The sequence below is a fragment of the Coregonus lavaretus genome, assembly GCF_964263955.1.
Source record: "Coregonus lavaretus genome assembly, chromosome: 6".
In the NCBI taxonomy this organism is placed as follows: Eukaryota; Metazoa; Chordata; class Actinopteri; order Salmoniformes; family Salmonidae; genus Coregonus; species Coregonus lavaretus.
The window spans coordinates 23,979,471-24,000,868 of NC_139993.1; the positions used below are offsets into that span (position 1 = coordinate 23,979,471).

At 42.6% G+C, this 21,398-nt stretch overlaps 1 protein-coding gene across 1 annotated transcript in view; it reads left to right on the forward strand.

Annotated features, from left to right (window-relative positions):
• Positions 1-21,398, forward strand: part of pex5la (peroxisomal biogenesis factor 5-like a) — a gene marked incomplete at both ends in the record, with an annotated part of 291,726 nt that overhangs the window by 85,167 nt on the left and 185,161 nt on the right. The window contains one exon of the mRNA XM_084163646.1: positions 2,851-2,955. Within this exon, the coding sequence (XP_084019772.1) occupies positions 2,851-2,955 (105 nt within the window). The remainder of the gene's footprint in view (positions 1-2,850; positions 2,956-21,398) is intronic.

A 21,398-nucleotide genomic window follows, 5' to 3' on the forward strand; every position in this document is an offset into this window, starting at 1 on the left:
ATAATGCATGGCCCTATGTCGCAAGAATCTGTACACAATTCCTGGAAGCTGAAAATGTCCCAGTTCTTCCATGTCCTGCATACTCACCAGACATGTCACCCATTGAGTATGTTTGGGATGGTCTGAATCGACGTGTACGACAGCGTGTTCTAGTTCCCGCCAATATCCAGCAACTTTGCACAACCATTGAAGAGGAGTGGGACAACATTCCACATGCCACAATCAACAGCCTGATCACCTCTATGCGAAGGAGATGTGTCGCGCTGCATGAGGCAAATGGTGGTCACACCAGAAACTGACTGGTTTTCTGATCCACGCCCCTATCTTTTTTTTAAGGTATCTGTGACCAACAGATGCATATCTGTATTCCCAGTCATGTGAAATCCATAGATTAGGGCCTAATGAATTTATTTCAATTGACTGATTTCCTTAGATTAACTGTAACTCAGTAAAATCCTTGAAATTGTTGCATGTTGCGTTTATATTTTTGTTCAGTATAATAGTGTCAGCTCATTATTGTTGAGCAATACAAAACTGATCTGCAAAGAGATCCCCTCAGTTGAACTTTTGTAAGCATTCCCAGTGGAACTACTTAATTTCATTTTCATGAATAACGCAATGAAGTCATTCATTTCTCTCACTATAAAATCAAGGCTCGCATTCACAAAGGATCTAATCTATGCATACTGTTTGGTTTCGAATCTGATACAGATTAGATTGTCCAGTAGTTGCATTACTGAGACTATATCTTCTACCAGATCAGCGTGCTTTAAATCAACAGACCATGTAATGAACTAAGCATTTGTCATACCCATTTCGATTTTCAGAGCAAGATGTGTTCTACCCTCCGGGAAATCTATTCGTTTGGAAGAATGAATTTGGTCTGGTGACCAAGGGATTGTAAATGTATTTACTCGGCCCAGAAACTAACAGCAACATTTATTTACTTAGCTTAATTGCACATTAATCGTAATTTCATTTCATGTTCCAGTCTAGTTTTTTTTATTGGTATATATTGATGCCGCGTTCACATGCTAGTCAGAACAACATTTTACATTTTAGTCATTGAGCAGAAGCTCTTATCCAGAGCGACTTACAGGAGCAATTAGGGTTAGGTTGCTCAAGGGCACATCGACAGACTTCTCACCTAGTCGGCTCGGGGATTAGAACCAGCGACCTTTCGGTTACTGGCACTACGCTCTTAACCACTAAGCTACCTGCCGCCCCCCAACGAAATTTCCGACTTAATAACTGGTTGAACGCAGCACGTGTATAACTAGTTAACAAGTCAGAATTGTCAGTTTCCTAGTTCCAAGAGCACTCACAGTTTTGTAGAAACTAACTATAGTATGACTTAGTCATAAGAATCATATAACGCTCTAAAAGAGGTCAAGACATTGCATTTTCTGAAATGGGATTAAGTACTATAATAAACCTGTAGTTTGTAGGTGAATATGGTTTGATAAATTACCTGTCTGATTTCTCATTGAAAGTGCATGAAAAATAACCAACTTTCTCTAAATTGCAGCCTTTGTTGTACCCCTTGTTTATGATCACCATCATATTTCCAAGCTATTTTCAGCTATTTTCCTGTTCTGCCTTTACCACTTTTTTTCAGTACAATCTAGCCAACAGTATGTTCATAATGAGGTACTCTAGATTATGCTGTATACAGTATTAATCTGCATTGACAAAAAGTTGAAGCGTAAAGCTACGTTGCTCATCACCTTGGATGTATCCAAATCTGACCAAATACTTTTTACCCCAATTGGTAGTTACAGTCTTGTCCCATTGCAGCAACTCCCATACAGACTCGGGAGAGGCGAAGGTCGAAAGCCATGTGTCCTCTGAAATACGACCCTGCCAAGCCACACTGCTTGCTTAACCCGGAAGCCAGCCACACCAATGTGTTGGAGGAAACACTGTACAACTGGCGACGTGTCAGCGTGCACTGCGCCCAGCCCGCCACAGGAGTCGCTAGTGCGCTATGGGACAACAACATCCCTGCCGGCCAAACCCTCCCCTAAACTGGACGGTGCTGGGCCAATTGTGCGCCGCCCCATGGGTCTTCCGGTTGCGGCCAGCTGCGACAGAGCCTGGACTCGAACCAGGATCTTTAGTGGCACAGCTAGCACTGTGATGCGGTGCCTTAGACCACTGCGCCACTCGGGAGGCCCTTGATAGCTAAGATTTTGAAAGTAAGATGTTGACATGATCAGTCCAATCAAAGCTACTGTAAATATAATGTGATTTGACGTCATTTTATCTGTGGCCAATGACTTTCAGCACTTCTAATGTAACTCTATGGCAGGACACAAAGGGCTTGAATGTTCTATGTCTTCCCTTACTAAGGACTTAGACTTGGCGGTGACGTAGTGTCCCAATGAGTGACAGAACACTGAGCCAATCACAGCGCAATGCTCCTATTTTCTGCTGGCTTGCCCCACCACCACAGAAAGCACTGCTACAAATGTGGGGCTCAAAACAGGTGGGTCTCTGCCCCACCTGCCCTGATTGACGGGTCGCCACTGAATGAGAGACTGACTAGCACATTCCTGATGATAGCTGTGTTGTATATCTAATCATCATTAGAGATACTAGCTATATCAGATCAAACTGCTAAAGGTAACAAGAGACCATGCTCATCTGTGTATAGTGACCCCTCCATAGCCTTTGTCATAGTATTGTGGATATGTTTTCAATAAATGTTGCTGTTTTTTCCTAGCTCACCATAGCCTATCATATAATTCCATCATCATAAAGTAAAGTTGGTAAGATGCCCTAGTGGGCAAAAACATTGACTGAACCAATTGTCCTGACACGAGTCATTGTTGATTTCACTTGTTATAGGGGAGAGACTCTAGGGCTGCAGATAAGACTGTTGCCATGGTCCTGAAGGAGATACCAAGTAAGGCGTCTTCAGAAGGGAAACCCCTCCTCACGGTGACAACCAAGGTGGGCAGAACCATCTCAACCCCCCCCCCCCATCCCTTCCACCCCCCAACTGGAGGTTCCTCTTATTTTTGGTGATGATAAAATCAATGGCAAGGCTTTGAGCATCCTATATCTACTCTCCACTCTTGAGCCTAACTCGATCACATATTATTAACCTCACAACAGCTGCTCTATAGGGTATAAAATGCATGCTACAGTTCATTCTGCATGCATCACCAACTAAAAACCAGTCAGTATTTCAGCTGTAGCCAGGAATGACATTTTATCTGAATGACATTTTTAATTGATTTTAATTATATGTTATGTAACTTGTGCCTTTAAGTGAATAATTTTTGCAGCAGCAACACCTTATCGTAGCCACACGCAATGTATGTAAGAATCACTTTTTTTTTTACTGAAATTATAAATTCAAATACTGCTATTTGTATTTATTTAGTTTGTAGAATTTCCCCCACTTTTCTCAGGGATACAATTACTACACATTACCAAATGAGCCTACCCAATCAGGTAGTCTCAGCAGAATAAGAAATTAGGTCCTATATCAGCAAAAAGTACAGCACATTTCCAAAGCAGTTTAGGAAAACGCACACTCCAAATGCACAATTTTACACCTCAGCATACACATTAGCAGCTCAACTTTGCTAATGTGTATGCATTTCCATAATGCAACACCTTGCAGCATGGGATTAGGCTATGACATAATTAAGCCATCTCTTCTTGTAGATGTAGTCGATTTTCAATGTGCTTTTCAGTGTTGCTTTGTTTTGAAGCAATATGTGGATGGTAAGGGTGTAGCAGATGCCATTGTACACTTCTATCTTGCCCCCGTTTTCTGTGCTTGATATAAATGTGCTTGATGTGTGTGTACGCGTGCGTGCATGTGTGTGTTTCTGTGCTGTGGTGACAGTATAGTGTTGTTCTGATGTACAGTGGGGAGAACAAGTATTTGATACACTGCTGATTTTGCAGGTTTTCGTACTTACAAAACATTTAGAGGTCTGTAATTTTTATCATAGGTACACTTCAACTGTGAGAGACGGAATCTAAAACAAAAATCCAGAAAATCACATTGTATGATTTTTAAGTAATTAATTTACATTTTATTGCATGACATACAGTGGGGAAAAAAGTATTTAGTCAGCCACCAATTGTGCAAGTTCTCCCACTTAAAAAGATGAGAGAGGCCTGTAATTTTCATCATAGGTACACGTCAACTATGACAGACAAAATGAGGAAAAAAAATCCAGAAAATCACATTGTAGGATTTTTAATGAATTTATTTGCAAATTATGGTGGAAAATAAGTATTTGGTCACCTACAAACAAGCAAGATTTCTGGCTCTCACAGACCTGTAACTTCTTCTTTAAGAGGCTCCTCTGTCCTCCACTCGTTACCTGTATTAATGGCACCTGTTTGAACTTGTTATCAGTATAAAAGACACCTGTCCACAACCTCAAACAGTCACACTCCAAACTCCACTATGGCCAAGACCAAAGAGCTGTCAAAGGACACCAGAAACAAAATTGTAGACCTGCACCAGGCTGGGAAGACTGAATCTGCAATAGGTAAGCATTCTTGGTTTGAAGAAATCAACTGTGGGAGCAATTATTAGGAAATGGAAGACATACAAGACCACTGATAATCTCCCTCGATCTGGGGCTCCACGCAAGATCTCACCCTGTGGGGTCAAAATGATCACAAGAACGGTGAGCAAAAATCCCAGAACCACACGGGGGGACCTAGTGAATGACCTGCAGAGAGCTGGGACCAAAGTAACAAAGCCTACCATCAGTAACACACTACGCTGCCAGGGACTCAAATCCTGCAGTACAGACGTGTCCCCCTGCTTAAGCCAGTACATGTCCAGGCCCGTCTGAAGTTTGCTAGAGTGCATTTGGATGATCCAGAAGAGGATTGGGAGAATGTCAGATGAAACCAAAATATAACTTTTTGGTAAAAACTCAACTCGTCGTGTTTGGAGGACAAAGAATGCTGAGTTGCATCCAAAGAACACCATACCTACTGTGAAGCATGGGGGTGGAAACATCATGCTTTGGGGCTGTTTTTCTGCAAAGGGACCAGGACGACTGATCCGTGTAAAGGAAAGAATGAATGGGACCATGTATCATGAGATTTTGAGTGAAAACCTCCTTCCATCAGCAAGGGCATTGAAGATGAAACGTGGCTGGGTCTTTCAGCATGACAATGATCCCAAACACACCGCCCGGGCAACGAAGGAGTGGCTTCGTAAGAAGCATTTCAAGGTCCTGGAGTGGCCTAGCCAGTCTCCAGATCTCAACCCCATAGAAAATCTTTGGCGGGAGTTGAAAGTCCGTATTGCCCAGCGACAGCCCCAAAACATCACTGCTCTAGAGGAGATCTGCATGGAGGAATGGGCCAAAATACCAGCAACAGTGTGTGAAAACCTTGTGAAGACTTACAGAAAACGTTTGACCTGTGTCATTGCCAACAAAGGGTATATAACAAAGTATTAAGAAACTTTTGTTATTGACCAAATACTTATTTTCCACCATAATTTGCAAATAAATTCATTAAAAATCCTACAATGTGATTTTCTGGATTTTTTTCCTCATTTTCTCTGTCATAGTTGACGTGTACCTATGATGAAAATTACAGGCCTCTCTCATATTTTTAAGTGGGAGAACTTGCACAATTGGTGGCTGACTAAATACTTTTTTCCCCCACTGTAAGTATTTGATCACCTACCAACCAGTAAGAATTCCGGCTCTCACAGACCTGTTAGTTTTTCTTTAAGAAGCCCTCCTGTTCTCCACTCATTACCTGTATTAACTGCACCTGTTTGAACTCGTTACCTGTATAAAAGACACCTGTCCACACACTCAATCAAACAGACTCCAACCTCTCCACAATGGCCAAGACCAGAGAGCTGTGTAAGGACATCAGGGATAAAATTGTAGACCTGCACAAGGCTGGGATGGGCTACAGGACAATAGGCAAGCAGCTTGGTGAGAAGGCAACAACTGTTGGCGCAATTATTAGAAAATGGAAGAAGTTCAAGATGACGGTCAATCACCCTCGGTCTGGGGCTCCATGCAAGATCTCACCTCGTGGGGCTTCAATGATCATGAGGAAGGTGAGGGATCAGCCCAGAACTACACGGCAGGACCTGGTCAATGACCTGAAGAGAGCTGGGACCACAGTCTCAAAGAAAACCATTAGTAACACATTACGCCGTCATGGATTAAAATCCTGCAGCGCACGCAAGGTCCCCCTGCTCAAGCCAGCGCATGTCCAGGCCCGTCTGAAGTTTGCCAATGACCATCTGGATGATCCAGAGGAGGAATGGGAGAAGGTCATGTGGTCTGATGAGACAAAAATAGAGCTTTTTGATCTAAACTCCACTCGCCGTGTTTGGAGGAAGAAGAAGGATGAGTACAACCCCAAGAACACCATCCCAACCGTGAAGCATGGAGGTGGAAACATCATTCTTTGGGGATGCTTTTCTCAAAGGGGACAGGACGACTGCACCGTATTGAGGGGAGGATGGATGGGGCCATGTATCGCGAGATCTTGGCCAACAACCTCTTCCCTCAGTAAGTGCATTGAAGATGGGTCGTGGCTGGGTCTTCCAGCATGACAACGACCCGAAACACACAGCCAGGGCAACTAAGGAGTGGCTCCGTAAGAAGCATCTCAAGGTCCTGGAGTGGCCTAGCCAGTCTCCAGACCTGAACCCAATAGAAAATCTTTGGAGGGAGCTGAAAGTCCGTATTGCCCAGCGACAGCCCCGAAACCTGAAGGATCTGGAGAAGGTCTGTATGGAGGAGTGAGCCAAAATCCCTGCTGCAGTGTGTGCAAACCTGGTCAAGACCTACAGGAAACGTATGATCTCTGTAATTGCAAACAAAGGTTTATGTACCAAATATTAAGTTCTGCTTTTCTGATGTATGAAATACTTAAGTCATGCAATAAAATGCAAATGAATTACTTAAAAATCATACAATGTGAATTTCTGGATTTTTGTTTTAGATTCCGTCTCTCACAGTTGAAGTGTACCTATGATAAAAATGACAGACCTCTACATGCTTTGTAAGTAGGAAAACCTGCAAAATCGGCAGTGTATCAAATACTTGTTCTCCCCACTGTATAAGTTAGAAAATGTGCTCTGTAGGCTTCAATATTCTAAGTTGTTACATAAAATGCCATGATGTGTTTGTTGTAAGAAGTTGTATTGAATAGAACGATTTATTTATTTTTTATTTTTTATCCCAACCAGCAATGCACTCTTTAGTGCTGCATAACAACATGTTTATCGTGTACTTATTTGTAATAAAATCTAATATTATCTAATATTTCAGCTGGAAATGCTTATGCATTTCTAGATGTAGATCAGCTACAAAAACAGACAGGTGCATTAAATTAACAAGAAACCGCCTACCTTCTCAAGTCTGAGAAGTAAATGGCAAGACTTGACTGCTCAACGAATATATTAATAATGTCTCATTATGAAATGACACAACAATGTGCACCTCCTAATCAATATGAAAGGGGTAAAGGGTGAATTATTTCATTTGATGAAAGTACACTGAACAAAAATATAAACGCAGCATGTAAAGTGTTGGTCCCATGTTTCATGAGCTGAAATAAAAGATCCCAGAAATTTTCCATATGCACAAAAAAAATATTTATTTCAAATGCTGTCCACAAATTTGTTTACATCCCTATTAGTGAGCATTTCTCCTTTGTCAAGATAATCCATCCACCTGACAGGTGTGGCATATCAAGAAGCGGATTAAACAGCATGATCATTAAACAGGTGCACTTTGTGCTGGGCACAGTAAAAGGCCACTCTAAAATGTGCAGTTTTGTCACTCAACACAATGCCACAGATGTCTCAAGTTTTGAGGGAGCGTGGATTTGGAATGCTGACTGCTGGAATGTCCACCAGAGCTGTTGCCAGAAAATGGAATGTTAATTTCTCTACCATGAGCTGCCTCCAACGTTGTTTTAGAGAATTTGCCCCATGATGGCAGTGGGGTTATGGCATGGGCAGGCATAAGCTACGGACAATGAATACAATTGTATTTTATCGATGGCAATAATTTGATTACACAAAAATACTGTGACGAGATCCTGAGGCCCATTGTGAGTCACCATTTTATTTAAAGGTATCTGTGACCAACAGATGCATATCTCTATTCCCGGTAATGTGAAATCCATAAATTAGGGCCTAATGAAATTATTTCACTTGACTGATTTCGTCATATGAACTGTAACTCAGTAAAATGAAATTGTTGCATGTTGCATTTATATTTGTGTTCAGAATAGTTCCGCAGTCCTTTACAGAATTGGCCTTTACAGCAATGACCTTAGTGTCTAGAACAGATACTCTGGTGACTGTCTAGGAGAGGAGCTGAATGCTGCTTACCTTAGACAAACACTGAGGTCTATTCTATTCTGTATGCTTGCACCACCATTCCCTTCAGATGACCTAGAGCAGGGGTATTCAACTTTTACACTACGGGGTCCGGAGCCTGCTGGTTTTCTATTCTACTTGATAAATAATTGCACCCACCTAGTGTCCCAGGTCTAAATCTGTCACTGATTAGAGGGGAACAATGAAAAAAGGAGTGGAACTGGCTTCAAGGTCCAGAGTTGAGATTGAGGGAGCTGGAATGACACAGATCAATAGCCTACTAGAATGCCATTACTAGGTCAATAGAAGCATGTTTATACTTTGTAGCATCGGCAAATACCAGTTTCTACTTCTATTACCTAGTCAACTCCAGAGGTTTAAAATCATTAAGTCTTTGAAGGAGGGCTCGTTTAACCCTTGCTCTCCTGTCACTATCTTTGGGATTGTATTGGATGTTTATATTGCCTCCAATGACACGGAAGTACAAAATCAATATGAGAATATAGATTTTTTCGCTTCATTTTGTGACAATAACCACGTTTCCATCCACATTTTTCATGCGAGTAAAGTCATACCGACAGCTGTGATGGAAACAGGAAGTTTCGGTAAAATTCTAGAAATGCTGACAGATAATTTGTTCATTCGACATGGTGGGATCCTTTTGTGTCGGAAACACCTTTATGCACAAGTACTGATATAATAACCATCATATGGAAGCAAACTTGGAGTCACGCGATGATATTGTGCGTGGTCCTCGCGCTACGACTCGGGAAACCATGCAGTTTATTAGGATACAGATTAAGCAAGTTGAACTTCACAAGGTGTTGAAAGTGCACGCTATGAGCTTAATGCTCCTGTCCAATAAATATCGAGGGTCTTATTAAGTGGTGGAAAAAGTACCCAATTGTGATACTTGAGTAAAAGTATAGATACCATTAATTGAAAGTTATTCAAGTAAAAGTTAAAGTCACCCAGGAAAATACTACTTGAGTAAAAGTCTAAAAGTATTTGGTTCTAAATATACTTAAGTATCAAAAGTAAATGTAATTGCTAAAATATACTTAAGTATGAAAAGGAAAAGGAAAAGTATAAATCATTTCAAATTCCTTATATTAAGCGAAGCAGATGCCATCATTTTCTTGTTTAAAAAATTTACAGATAACCAGGGGCATACTCCAACACTCAGACATCATTTACAAATTATGCATTTGTGTTTAGTGAGTCCGTCAGATTAGAGGCAGTAGTTGTCAAAAAAATTAAGAGTAAAGTCAAGTACAGATACCCCAAAAAACTACTTAAGTAGGACTTTGAAGTATTTTTACTTAAGTACTTTACACCACTGGTCTTATTCTGGTGACATGATGACCGATGCTTGACTGCCGTTATACAAATACAAATATTATCCATAATAATCTCATCATGTAGACTAGCCTACTTGCACAGCCTACTGCACTGTATCTGTGAGCTGTTGGCTAGAGCACATGTGCCAAGACCAGAGTAGACAAATTTGCTATTTAATGCAACAGTTTTTGTGGCAAAACTATCAGTAGAATTGAAAATGCAATTGAAACACATTGAACTTTAGATTTTTATTCGGTACATGAAAACTTAAGCGGAAAATTACATTTTGTGTGCATTACGTCATCACACACTGATTTTTCTCTGCAACAAGTCAGTTTGGTGGAAACACACCACTGGAGGGTAAAAATCTCATATTTTCTTTATGCGGGTTTTAGAAAATGTGCATGAAAATCTGTCACCAATTGGATGGAAACCTAGCTAATCACATCAATGTCAGTTATGTAACTACAATGAGTATGGTTACATGAACACAATAATACGATTATTGTGGATAGTCAAATTAATATAATAGTTTGATTAAAACGTTTACATGCTTTGCAGGAAGAACGATTTCCCGAATACTCCTGTTTACATGGACACATCTAATGTCAGGCTACCTGATCGGCAATCAAAATAAACGTTATTTTATTATGTTATTTTTGGGAAGCCTATTTGATTCTGAGTTTGTACATATACAGTGCCTTCAGAAAGTATTCATACCCCTCGACTTATTCCACATTTTGTTGTGTTACAGCCTGAATTCAAAATTGATTAAATATATTTTTTTCTCACCCATCTACACACAATACCCCATAATGACAAAATGAAAATATGTTTATATAAATTTGGGCTAATTTATTGAAAATGAAATACAGAAATACATTGCCTTCGGAAAGTATTCAGACCCCTTGACTTTTTCCACATTTTGTTACATTACAGCCTTATTCTAAAATGTATTAAATAGTTTTTTCAAACCTCATTAATCTACACACAATACCCCATAATGTCAAAGCAAAAACAGGCTTTTAGAAATTGTTGCTAATTTATTAAAAAACTGAAATGACATTTATATAAGTATTCAGACCCTTTACTCAGTGCTTTGTTGAAGCACCTTTGGCAGCGATACAACCTCGAGTCTTCTTGGGTATGATGCTACAAGCTTTGCATACCTATATTTGGGGTGTTTCTGTCACGATCGTCGGATATAGAGGACCAAGGCGCAGCGTGGAAGGTGAACATACTTATTTATTAAATGATACACGAACAAAACAACAAATCGATACGTGACGTCCACAGGTGCAAAACACAAACCAACACGGAACAAGATCCCACAAACACTGTGGGAAAACCACCTGACTAAATATGGTTCCCAATCAGAGACAACCAGCAACAGCTGATACTCGTTGCCTCTGATTGAGAACCACTCTGGCCAACATAGATATACAAAAACTAAACTAGACACAACGAGCACAAAACATAAACTCTACACACCCTGGCTCAACTTAAAAGAGTCCCTAGAGCCAGGGCGTGACAGTACCCCCCCCTAAAGGCGCGGACTGCGACCGCGCCTAAACATCACCGAACAGGGGAGGGCTGGGTGGGCATTTCTCCTCTGAGGCAGTTCCGGCTCCGGGCTTGACCACCACCCTCTACTAACCCCCCCGAAGTACCCCTGGTCTGGTCTAGCCCCACTGGCTGGAGCTGGACTGGACTTCGGTGGAGCGGATTGCTCAGGCTCCGGTGTGGAGCAGCTGACCGGTACCTGACCAGGCACCGGTGAAACGGGCACGGGCTGGCGATGCGCACCACAGGTTTGGTGCGGGGAGCAGGAACAGGCCGGACCAGGCTGGCGACGCGCACCATTGGCTTGGTGCGGGGAGCAGGAACAGGCCGGGCCGGGCTGGCGACGCGCACCACTAGCTTGGTGCGGGGAGCAGGAACAGGCCGGACCGGGCTGGCGATGCGCACCACAGGTTTGGTGCGGGGAGCAGGAACGGGCCGGGCCGGGCTGGCGACGCGCACCATTGGCTTGGTGCGGGGAGCAGGAACAGGCCGGGCCGGGCTGGCGACGAGCACCATAGGCTTGGTGCGAGGGGCAGGAACAGGCCGGACCGTACTGGGAACACACACCACTGGCCTTACACGGGGATCAGGAACGGGCCGGACCGGACTGGCAACACACTTCAGTACCTCTCGCTGTGCCTCTACATTTTCCTTCCCTCTATACACCAATGGCTCCCGTAACCCGGTGGCCTTCTCTCCTCGTCCACCAACTCGCCCCTTATCTGCCTCCAGTGGCCCCGTCGTCCCTGCCATGTGCCCCCCCCCCTAAAAATGTCTTGGGGGTGCCCCTTGCCTGTCCGACGACTGCCCGGTTGGCGCCGCTTCTCCTCTCCTGCCTGGGCACGCTGCTTGGTCCTGTATTGGTGGGATCTTCTGTCACGATCGTCGGATATAGAGGACCAAGGCGAAGCGTGGAAGGTGAACATACTTATTTATTAAATGATACACGAACAAAACAACAAATCGATACGTGACGTCCACAGGTGCAAAACACAAACCAACACGGAACAAGATCCCACAAACACTGTGGGAAAACCACCTGACTAAATATGCTTCCCAATCAGAGACAACCAGCAACAGCTGATACTCGTTGCCTCTGATTGAGAACCACTCTGGCCAACATAGATATACAAAAACTAAACTAGACACAACGAGCACAAAACATAAACTCTACACACCCTGGCTCAACTTAAAAGAGTCCCTAGAGCCAGGGCGTGACAGTTTCTCCCATTCTTCTCTGAAGATCCTCTCAAGCTCCGTCAGGTTGGATGGGGAGCGTCGCTGCACAGCTATTTTCAGGTCTCTCCAGAGATGTTCGATCGGGTTCAAGTCCGGGCTCTGGCTGGGTCACTCCAGGACATTCAGAGACTTGTCCCGAAGCCACTCCTGCGTTGTCTTGGCTGTGTGCTTAGGGTCGTTGTCCTGTTGGAAGGTGAACCTTCGCCCAAGTCTGAGGTCCTGAGCGCTCTGGAGAAGCTTTTCATGAAGGATCTCTCTGAAAAACACCCCCATAGCATGATGCTGCCACCACCATGCATCACCATAAGGATGGTGCCAGGTTTCCTCCAGACGTGACACTTGGCATTCTGGCAAAAGAGTTGGATCTTGGTTTCATCAGACCAGAAAACCTTGTTTCTCATGGTCTGAGAGTCGTTAGGTGCCTTTTGGCAAACTCCAAGCGGGCTGTCATGTGCCTTTTACTGAGGAGTGGCTTCCGTCTGGCCACTCTACCATAAAGGCCTGATTGGTGGAGTGCTGCAGAGATGGATGTCCTTCTGGAAGGTTCTCCCATCTCCACAGAAGAACTCTAGAGCCCTGTCAGAGTGACCATCAGGTTCTTGGTCACCTCCCTGACCAAGGCCCTTCTCCCCCGATTGCTCAGTTTGGCCGGGCGGCCAGCTCTAGGAAGAGTCTTGGTGGTTCAAAACTTCTTCCATTTAAGAATGATGGTGGTTACTGTGTTCTTGGGGACCTTCGATGCTACATAAATGTTTTGGTACCCTTCCCCAGATCTGTGCCTCGAAACAATCCAGTCTCGGAGCTCTACGGACAATTCCTTTGACCTCATGGCTTGGTTTTTGCTCTGACATGCACTGTCAACTGTGGGACCTTATATAGACAGGTGTGTGCCTTTCCAAATCATGTCCAATCAATTGAATTTACCACAGGTGGAATCCAATCAAGTTGTAGAAACATCTCAAGGATGATCAATGGAAACAGGATGCACCTGAGCTCAATTTCGAGTCTCATAGCAAAGGGTCTGAATAATTATGTAAATAAGGTATTTCTGTTTTATATTTTTAATACATTTGCAAAACTTTCTAAAAAACAGTTTTCGCATTGACATTATGGGGTATTGTGTGTAGATTGCTGAGGATTTGTATTTATTTAATCCATTTTAGAATAAGGCTGTAACGTAACAAAATGTGGAATAAGTCAAAGGGTCTGAATCATTTCAGAATGCACTGTATCTAATTTACATAAGAATTCACACCCCTGAGTCAATACATGTTAGAATCACATTTGGCAGCGATTACAGCTGTGAGTCTTTCTGGGTGAGTCTCTAATATCTTTGCGCACCTGGATTGTACAATATTTGCCTATTATTATTTTCAAAATTATTCAAGCTCTGTCAAATTGGTTGTTGATCATTGCCATAGATTTTCAAGCAGATTTAAGTCAAAACTGTAAGTTGGCCACTCAGGAACATTCACTGTCTTCTTGGTATGCAACTGCAGTGTAGATTTGGCCTTGTGTTTTAGGTCCTGCTGAAAAGTGAGTTCTCCCATCTCCCATTGTCTGGTGGAAAGCAGACTGAACCAGGTTTCCTCTAGGATTTTGCCTGTGCTTAGCACCATTCCATTTCTTTTTTATCCTGAAAAACTCCCCAGGCCTTAATGACTACAAGCATACCCAAAACATAATGAAGCCACCAGTATGCTTTAAAATATGGAGAGTGGTACAGTAATGTGTTGGATTTGCCCCAAACATAACATTTTGTATTCAGGACAAAAAGTTAATTGCTTTGCCACATTTATGGCAGTATTACTTTAGTGCCTTGTTGCAACCAGGATGTACAGTGGGGAAAAAAAGTATTTAGTCAGCCACCAATTGTGCAAGTTCTCCCACTTAAAACTGTAATTTTCATCATAGGTACACGTCAACTATGACAGACAAAATGAGAATTTTTTTTCCAGAAAATCACATTGCAGGATTTTTTATTTTTTTGCCTTTGTTGGCAATGACACAGGTCAAACGTTTTCTGTAAGTCTTCACAAGGTTTTCACACATTGTTGCTGGTATTTTGGCCCATTCCTCCATGCAGATCTCCTCTAGAGCAATAATGTTTTGGGGCTGTCGCTGGGCAACACGGACTTTCAACTCCCTCCAAAGATTTTCTATGGGGTTGAGATCTGGGACTGGCTAGGCCACTCCAGGAACTTGAAATGCTTCTTACGAAGCCACTCCTTCGTTGCCCGGGCGGTGTGTTTGGGATCATTGTCATGCTGAAAGACCCAGCCACGTTTCATCTTCAATGCCCTTGCTGATGGAAGGAGGTTTTCACTCAAAATCTCACGATACATGGCCCCATTCATTCTTTCCTTTACACGGATCAGTCGTCCTGGTCCCTTTGCAGAAAAACAGCCCCAAAGCATGATGTTTCCACCCCCATGCTTCACAGTAGGTATGGTGTTCTTTGGATGCAACTCAGCATTCTTTGTCCTCCAAACACGACGAGTTGAGTTTTTACCAAAAAGTTCTATTTTGGTTTCATCTGACCATATGACATTCTCCCAATCCTCTTCTGGATCATCCAAATGCACTCTAGCAAACTTCAGACGGGCCTGGACATGTACTGGCTTAAGCAGGGGGGCACGTCTGACACTGCAGGATTTGAGTCCCTGGCGGCGTAGTGTGTTACTGATGGTAGGCTTTGTTACTTTGGTCCCAGCTCTCTGCAGGTCATTCACTAGGTCCCCCCGTGTGGTTCTGGGATTTTTGCTCACCGTTCTTGTGATCATTTTGACCCCACGTGGTGAGATCTTGCGTGGAGCCCCAGATCGAGGGAGATTATCAGTGGTCTTGTATGTCTTCCATTTCCTAATAATTGCTCCCACAGTTGATTTCTTCAAACCAAGCTGCTTACCTATTGCAGATTCAGTCTTCCCAGCCTGGTGCAGGTCTACAATTTTGTTTCTGGTGTCCTTTGACAGCTCTTTGGTCTTGGCCATAGTGGAGTTTGGAGTGTGACTGTTTGAGGTTGTGGACAGGTGTCTTTTATACTGATAACAAGTTCAAACAGGTGCCATTAATACAGGTAACGAGTGGAGGACAGAGGAGCCTCTTAAAGAAGAAGTTACAGGTCTGTGAGAGCCAGAAATCTTGCTTGTTTGTAGGTGACCAAATACTTATTTTCCACCATAATTTGCAAATAAATTCATTAAAAATCCTACAATGTGATTTTCTGGAAAAAAAAATCTAATTTTGTCTGTCATAGTTGACGTGTACCTATGATGAAAATTACAGGCCTCTCTCATCTTTTTAAGTGGGAGAACGTGCACAATTGGTGGCTGACTAAATACTTTTTTTCCCCACTGTATGTTTTGGAATATGTATGTTCTGTACAGTCTTACTTCTTTTCACTCTGTCAATTAGGTTAGTATTGTGGAGTAACTACAATGTTGTTGATCCATCCTCAGTTTTCCCCTATCAGCCATTATACTCCAACTGTTTTAAAGTCACCATTGAAAAGGTCACGTGACCTACAAACGCAATGGTCAGAAGACACTGAAGCTCCTGCCGACAATTCTTCATTATATATTTTATTCAGGTTATGTACTTCAACTTTTTATACTTTCAAGTTTAAACGTTGGTGGAAATGTCTGAAACATATGGGTTCGCCCACCAAAATGGCAGCTAAACTCCAGAAAACCGAAGTTACTACTGATGGTAGCTTTAGCAACGCCATTTCACTAGCTTTAGCTGAACAACAAGACCGGATGGAGGCGGTGGTTATACGTGCTGTTGGTGCAGCAATTCAAGTAGTGAGGGGACAAGTTGCTACCTTGCAAGATAAGTTGGACACCCACATGGGATCAGTTCGAGCGCTAATAGAAAAGGTGGATCGCATTCAGACTGAGGCAAGGGGCCTATAAAGGGATGTGAACCTCTGCACTTTGGAACTTGAGAAGATGCGGTTCAAAATGGCGTCGCTTGAGGATCAAGACAGACACAATATCGTGAGGGTCACAGGGATTGCTACAAACCGGGAGGGAGGTGATGCAATTGCTTTCCTGCAAGAAATCCTTCCCAAATGGATTCCGTCACTTGATACTACTCCAATTCAAATGGAAAGGGCCCACAGGATCTACAACCAAAATGCAAAGAAGGACAACCTCCAGACCATGGTCTTCAAGGTTCTCAGATACCAAGACCGCAACGCAATTCTACAAGGAGCATGTGAAGCAAGAAAGAATGCGCCCATCCAAGATGCCGGGAGAACCATACGTTTTTATGCAGACTACAGTGCCTTCACAAATCAGTGAAGGAAAGCATTCGCAGATGTCCAGAGGGAGAGGCATAACCTCTTTTCTGATTTATCCCGCCACCCTGCGACTTACTTTCAACAGTGAGCAGCTCTCCTTCACCTCGGCAAAAGAGGCAGAGGAAATTCTGAGAAGTCTCCAAGGCGACAGGTCTACACCCACCCCCCCACACCCCCCTAAAGAGATTGCTTTCCTTTACAGATGCCGAGGAAGGGCCCGGACAGCAGGATGACAAGGAGACGCAGAATAAAACGGGAGCAACTGGGAGCTAAAGATGCAGCTAACCGGCTAGCTAACGTTTAGTTGACTACTCAACTCTTATCTATCTTTGTTTTGAACAGGAACTTCTCCTAGTAAGTTACTGGGACCGAAAATGGAGGAAGCTTTCCTTCACTGTTGGAGCTAAGAATTAACATTAGCCTGTTAGCGAGCTGGAGGCTGGTTCAACCTGTTGACTTCATTTTGGACGCTGTATTTGATTTCATTATTATTATTTAGTACCGGATAATAAAAATATGGGAATGTTTTCACCCATCGATTTGCAGCAATCATCGGACTGCCTAACGTTTCAGCGATATTTAAACAGAGGTATGTTGAAGTTTGAACGTGATTAGTAGGGGTTGATGTTGCTAGATTCTGGGTTGATTAACGTTAATCACTTCATTGTGTCCCTATTTCCCTAAACCACTGTAGCCAGGTTTTGTTTTCAAGTTTGGCTGCACAGCTTAACAAGTATAATTTATCTTTGTTATATCTGCAAAATGTCTCTACTTTCTACTTTTTTTGTTTGGATAACCTGATTGTAATAGATTTTATTTAGGAGGGATAGGCCCGAGTTCTGGAGACCTACAGAGCTGCGTTGTGTGGATGTCACGCTTCTCAGAAACAAAGGGGGGGTCTGGCGGTGGGTGGGGGGAGGGTACTTATCGTGGTTACATGCCACTGCTTATCGAAGGTAAATCTGAACCACTTTCAGTTCAACTCATAATTGTCAGGATTGTTTTTAAGTTGCTAATAAAGTAATAAAGTTGCTGCTTCGACTAGTGGAGCCTCTAAGTCCAAAGGCGCGGTTATTTTGATTAAAAGGAATTTAACTTTAGTTATCGAAAAGACTAGCAAGGACACTTCAGGCCGCTTAGTTTATGTCTATATATGGCAAGAAAGTAGCATTTGTGTCTATCTATGCACCCGCTGTTTTTGAGGACAGCTTTTTCCCTGGGCTTACCAAATAATTGTTATCACTTTCAGAGTACGAATTGGTCATAGGGGCAAATATGAATGCAGTTTTCGATCTCAAGCTTGATAGATCCACGCAAACCTTTTCACATGCCTAACAATCAGCATCATTAGCGTTGAATGCAATGATGGAACATCTCAATATCTCTGATGTGTGGAAAGTTCAGAATCTGGGCATCAAAGATTATACCTGTTTTTCTGCATATCACAAATCATACTTTAGAATTGATTGTTTTCTATTCTCGCGGACTCTAAGTATGTGTGTCGCGCCAATACAAATATTGCCTGCGACTCTTTCAGATCATAATCCCTTGGTTAGCCAAGTGGATGTGAGCTTTAAGGTGAATAAAACAAAAAGTTAGCGTTTTAGTATGACCCTTCTTCAAAACGAATTGTTCGTGGCTGAATTTCAACCCAAAGTAGTTGAATTCTTAGCAAAAAACAAGGACTCTGTAGGTTTACATGGATGGCTACTAAAGGGTTTATCAGAGACTTTACATCGTCGTTTGCGTCTCACCTCAATAAAGCCAGGAATCACAGAATCAAGCTATTGGAGAAAAAAATTTTTAAATCACTTGAACAGAACCTGAAAAGGAATTACTCAAATAATGTCAGTAATGATTTGAGGGTGGTTAAACTGGAACTGAATGATTTATTAAGGAGGAGAGCTGAGTTTATCATGCATAGAGTGAGGCAGAACTATTATTTTAATGGAAGCTGTTAAGTTCATGTTTTAAGTATACCTATATTTATGTTATTACGGTGCTATCACTCTGTTATTAGTACGCCTGCGCGGTAGTCTCTCTGTTGACGGACCTGGCCTGAGTGCAATGGCAACTGTGTACTGTGGAAATACGGTGAACTAAACGTTGTTAACCTCTTAAGGATCAGACCCTTCTTTTCAATTTCCGCCTAAAATGACATACCCAAATCTAACTGCCTGTAGCTCAGGACTACTTGAAATTAAACTCTTTGAAGTTTGTGGAAATGTGAAATGAATGTAGGAGAACATAACACAATAGATCTGGTAAAAGCTAAAACAAACAAAAAAAACATACGTTTTCTATTTTATTTTTGTTGCATCATCTTTGACATGAAAAAGAAAAGCCATACATTCAGATAGGAAGCTGAAAGGTACTTTAGATGTTGTCTACAAGAGGGTAACAGTGTATGTGCAAAGTTTCAGACTGATACCTTCAAGAATGAAGAAGCTACATAACATTTAGTATGAAGTCACCCAGGTGTCCCTCACAAGTTTGCCCAAATGTACCCAAGTGAACGAAATGGTAAACTGATACATTTTCAAGTACATAACTATAGAGAACATACAAAAATGCTATGGTAATAAAAAATACAAATGTACACACTCCCAGGAATGTCATACATGATGGATCATTAGCTTCCCTACATAAAAGGGACTGACAGGAGACCTAACGAGAATGCTGATCCAATGCCTCCCAAAACAGAAGTGAACTATTTAAGATAAGGGCCAAGTTAGCAGCCAACACTGATCTAATGTCATAAGTGAACACACCACAAACCACACACAAAGTGAAAAGAATATACAGTACCAGTCAAAAGTTTGGACATACCTACTAATTCCAGGGTTTTTCTTTATTTTTACTATTTTCTACATTGTAGAATAATAGTGAAGACATCAAAACTATGAAATAACACATATGGAATCATATAGTAACCAAAAAAGTGTTAAACAAATCTAAATATATTTTATATTTGTGATTCTTCAAAGTAGCCACCCTTTGCCTTGATGACAGCTTTGCACACTCTTGGCATTCTCTCAACCAGCTTCAGCTGGAATGCTTTTCCAACAGTCTTGAAGGAGTTCCCACATATGCTGAGCACTTGTTGTGCTCTTCACTGACGAGTCGCGGTTTTGTCTCACCAGGAGTGATGGTCGGATTCGTGTTTATCGTCGAAGGAATGAGCGTTACACCGAGGCATGTACTCTGGATCGATTTGGAGGTGGAGGATCCGTCATGGTTTGGGGTGGTGTGTCACATCATCTTCGGACTGAGCTTATTGTCATTGCAGGCAATCTCAACGCTGTGCTTTCACGATTGTCTTGAAAAGAAGCGGGCCAAGGCGCAGCGTGAGATGCGTACATATTTATTAGTGATATTCCGAACAAAACAACAAACGATAACGTGACAGTCAACGGTCTAACACAAACCAACTAGAACAAGATCCCACAAAGAATAGCTGAAAACAGCCTACCTAAGTATGGCTCCCAATCAGAGACAACGAGCAACAGCTGCCTCTGATTGGGAACCACCCTGACCAACATAGATCTATATGATCTAGAACAAAACCCAAAACATAGAAAACACAACATAGAAGCTACACCGTGAAACTAAACATAGAAAATCCACACCCTGGCTCAACATTTCAGAGTCCCCAGAGCCAGGGCGTGACATGTGCGTTACAGGGAAGACATCCTCCTCAACAAGCTCAGCTCAACTGAGGGAGCTGACTTAAATGAGTAAGCAGCTGATGTGCCAAAAAGCTGCAAAACATTATCAGGCAGCTGGTGCTCATAGCAAGCCTCACCAGACAGCTTCAGTTCATATCAAATGTACAGGATGGAGTTAAGGGTCTGCAAGGACATCCGATTTCTAAGTTTGCTTTTTACCACACTCATCTGGCTGAATACTTTCTCGACTTCAGCATTCGAGTGTGGCAAGGACAACACAGACACAGCAGCCGTGGCAAGTTCTTGAAACGGGTTGATATCAGCTGCATCCCTGAACTTCCAAATCTCCAGAAGCCCAATGTGTTTTTTGTCTCATTCCATTTACTAAGATGGATGGCACGCCATTGCTGGACAATCTTGTCTATCTCTGCAGGGGAGTAGCCAAGGAGCTTGGCTATTTTTAAATTTCTCCAGGGCTCTTATTGTGCTTTAGAGTTTCCTCCACATTGAAAACTGACATGTACTGCAATGCTTCGATGTTGTCCGGCAGTCTCACCCTCAACTCATTAGTGAGGGAGATGGTGAAGGCTACACACTGCTTTCGGACATTGTTTTCATCCTCAGGCGCAAGGTGGAGCTCAGCTGCCTTTGACTCAAAAAGGTAACCAAGGTACAGTTTGGAACTGATGTATCCGTCTATTGGCCCTTTGAGTACATCAACTTTTGCCAGTGGATTCAGCACCCTGCTGCTCACTGACTTGATCATGCTAACCAAGCTGTCAAGTAGCTTAAGAGGATCTACTTGCTCTCCCTCAAAAGCCTTGATGGCCAACTGTACCTCACCCAGCACTGACTTCAAAAAAGTCAGATACAATATGTTTTGAGGATCACTGTACATGGAGTATAAAGCCTCAGCCATGTAGCAGTG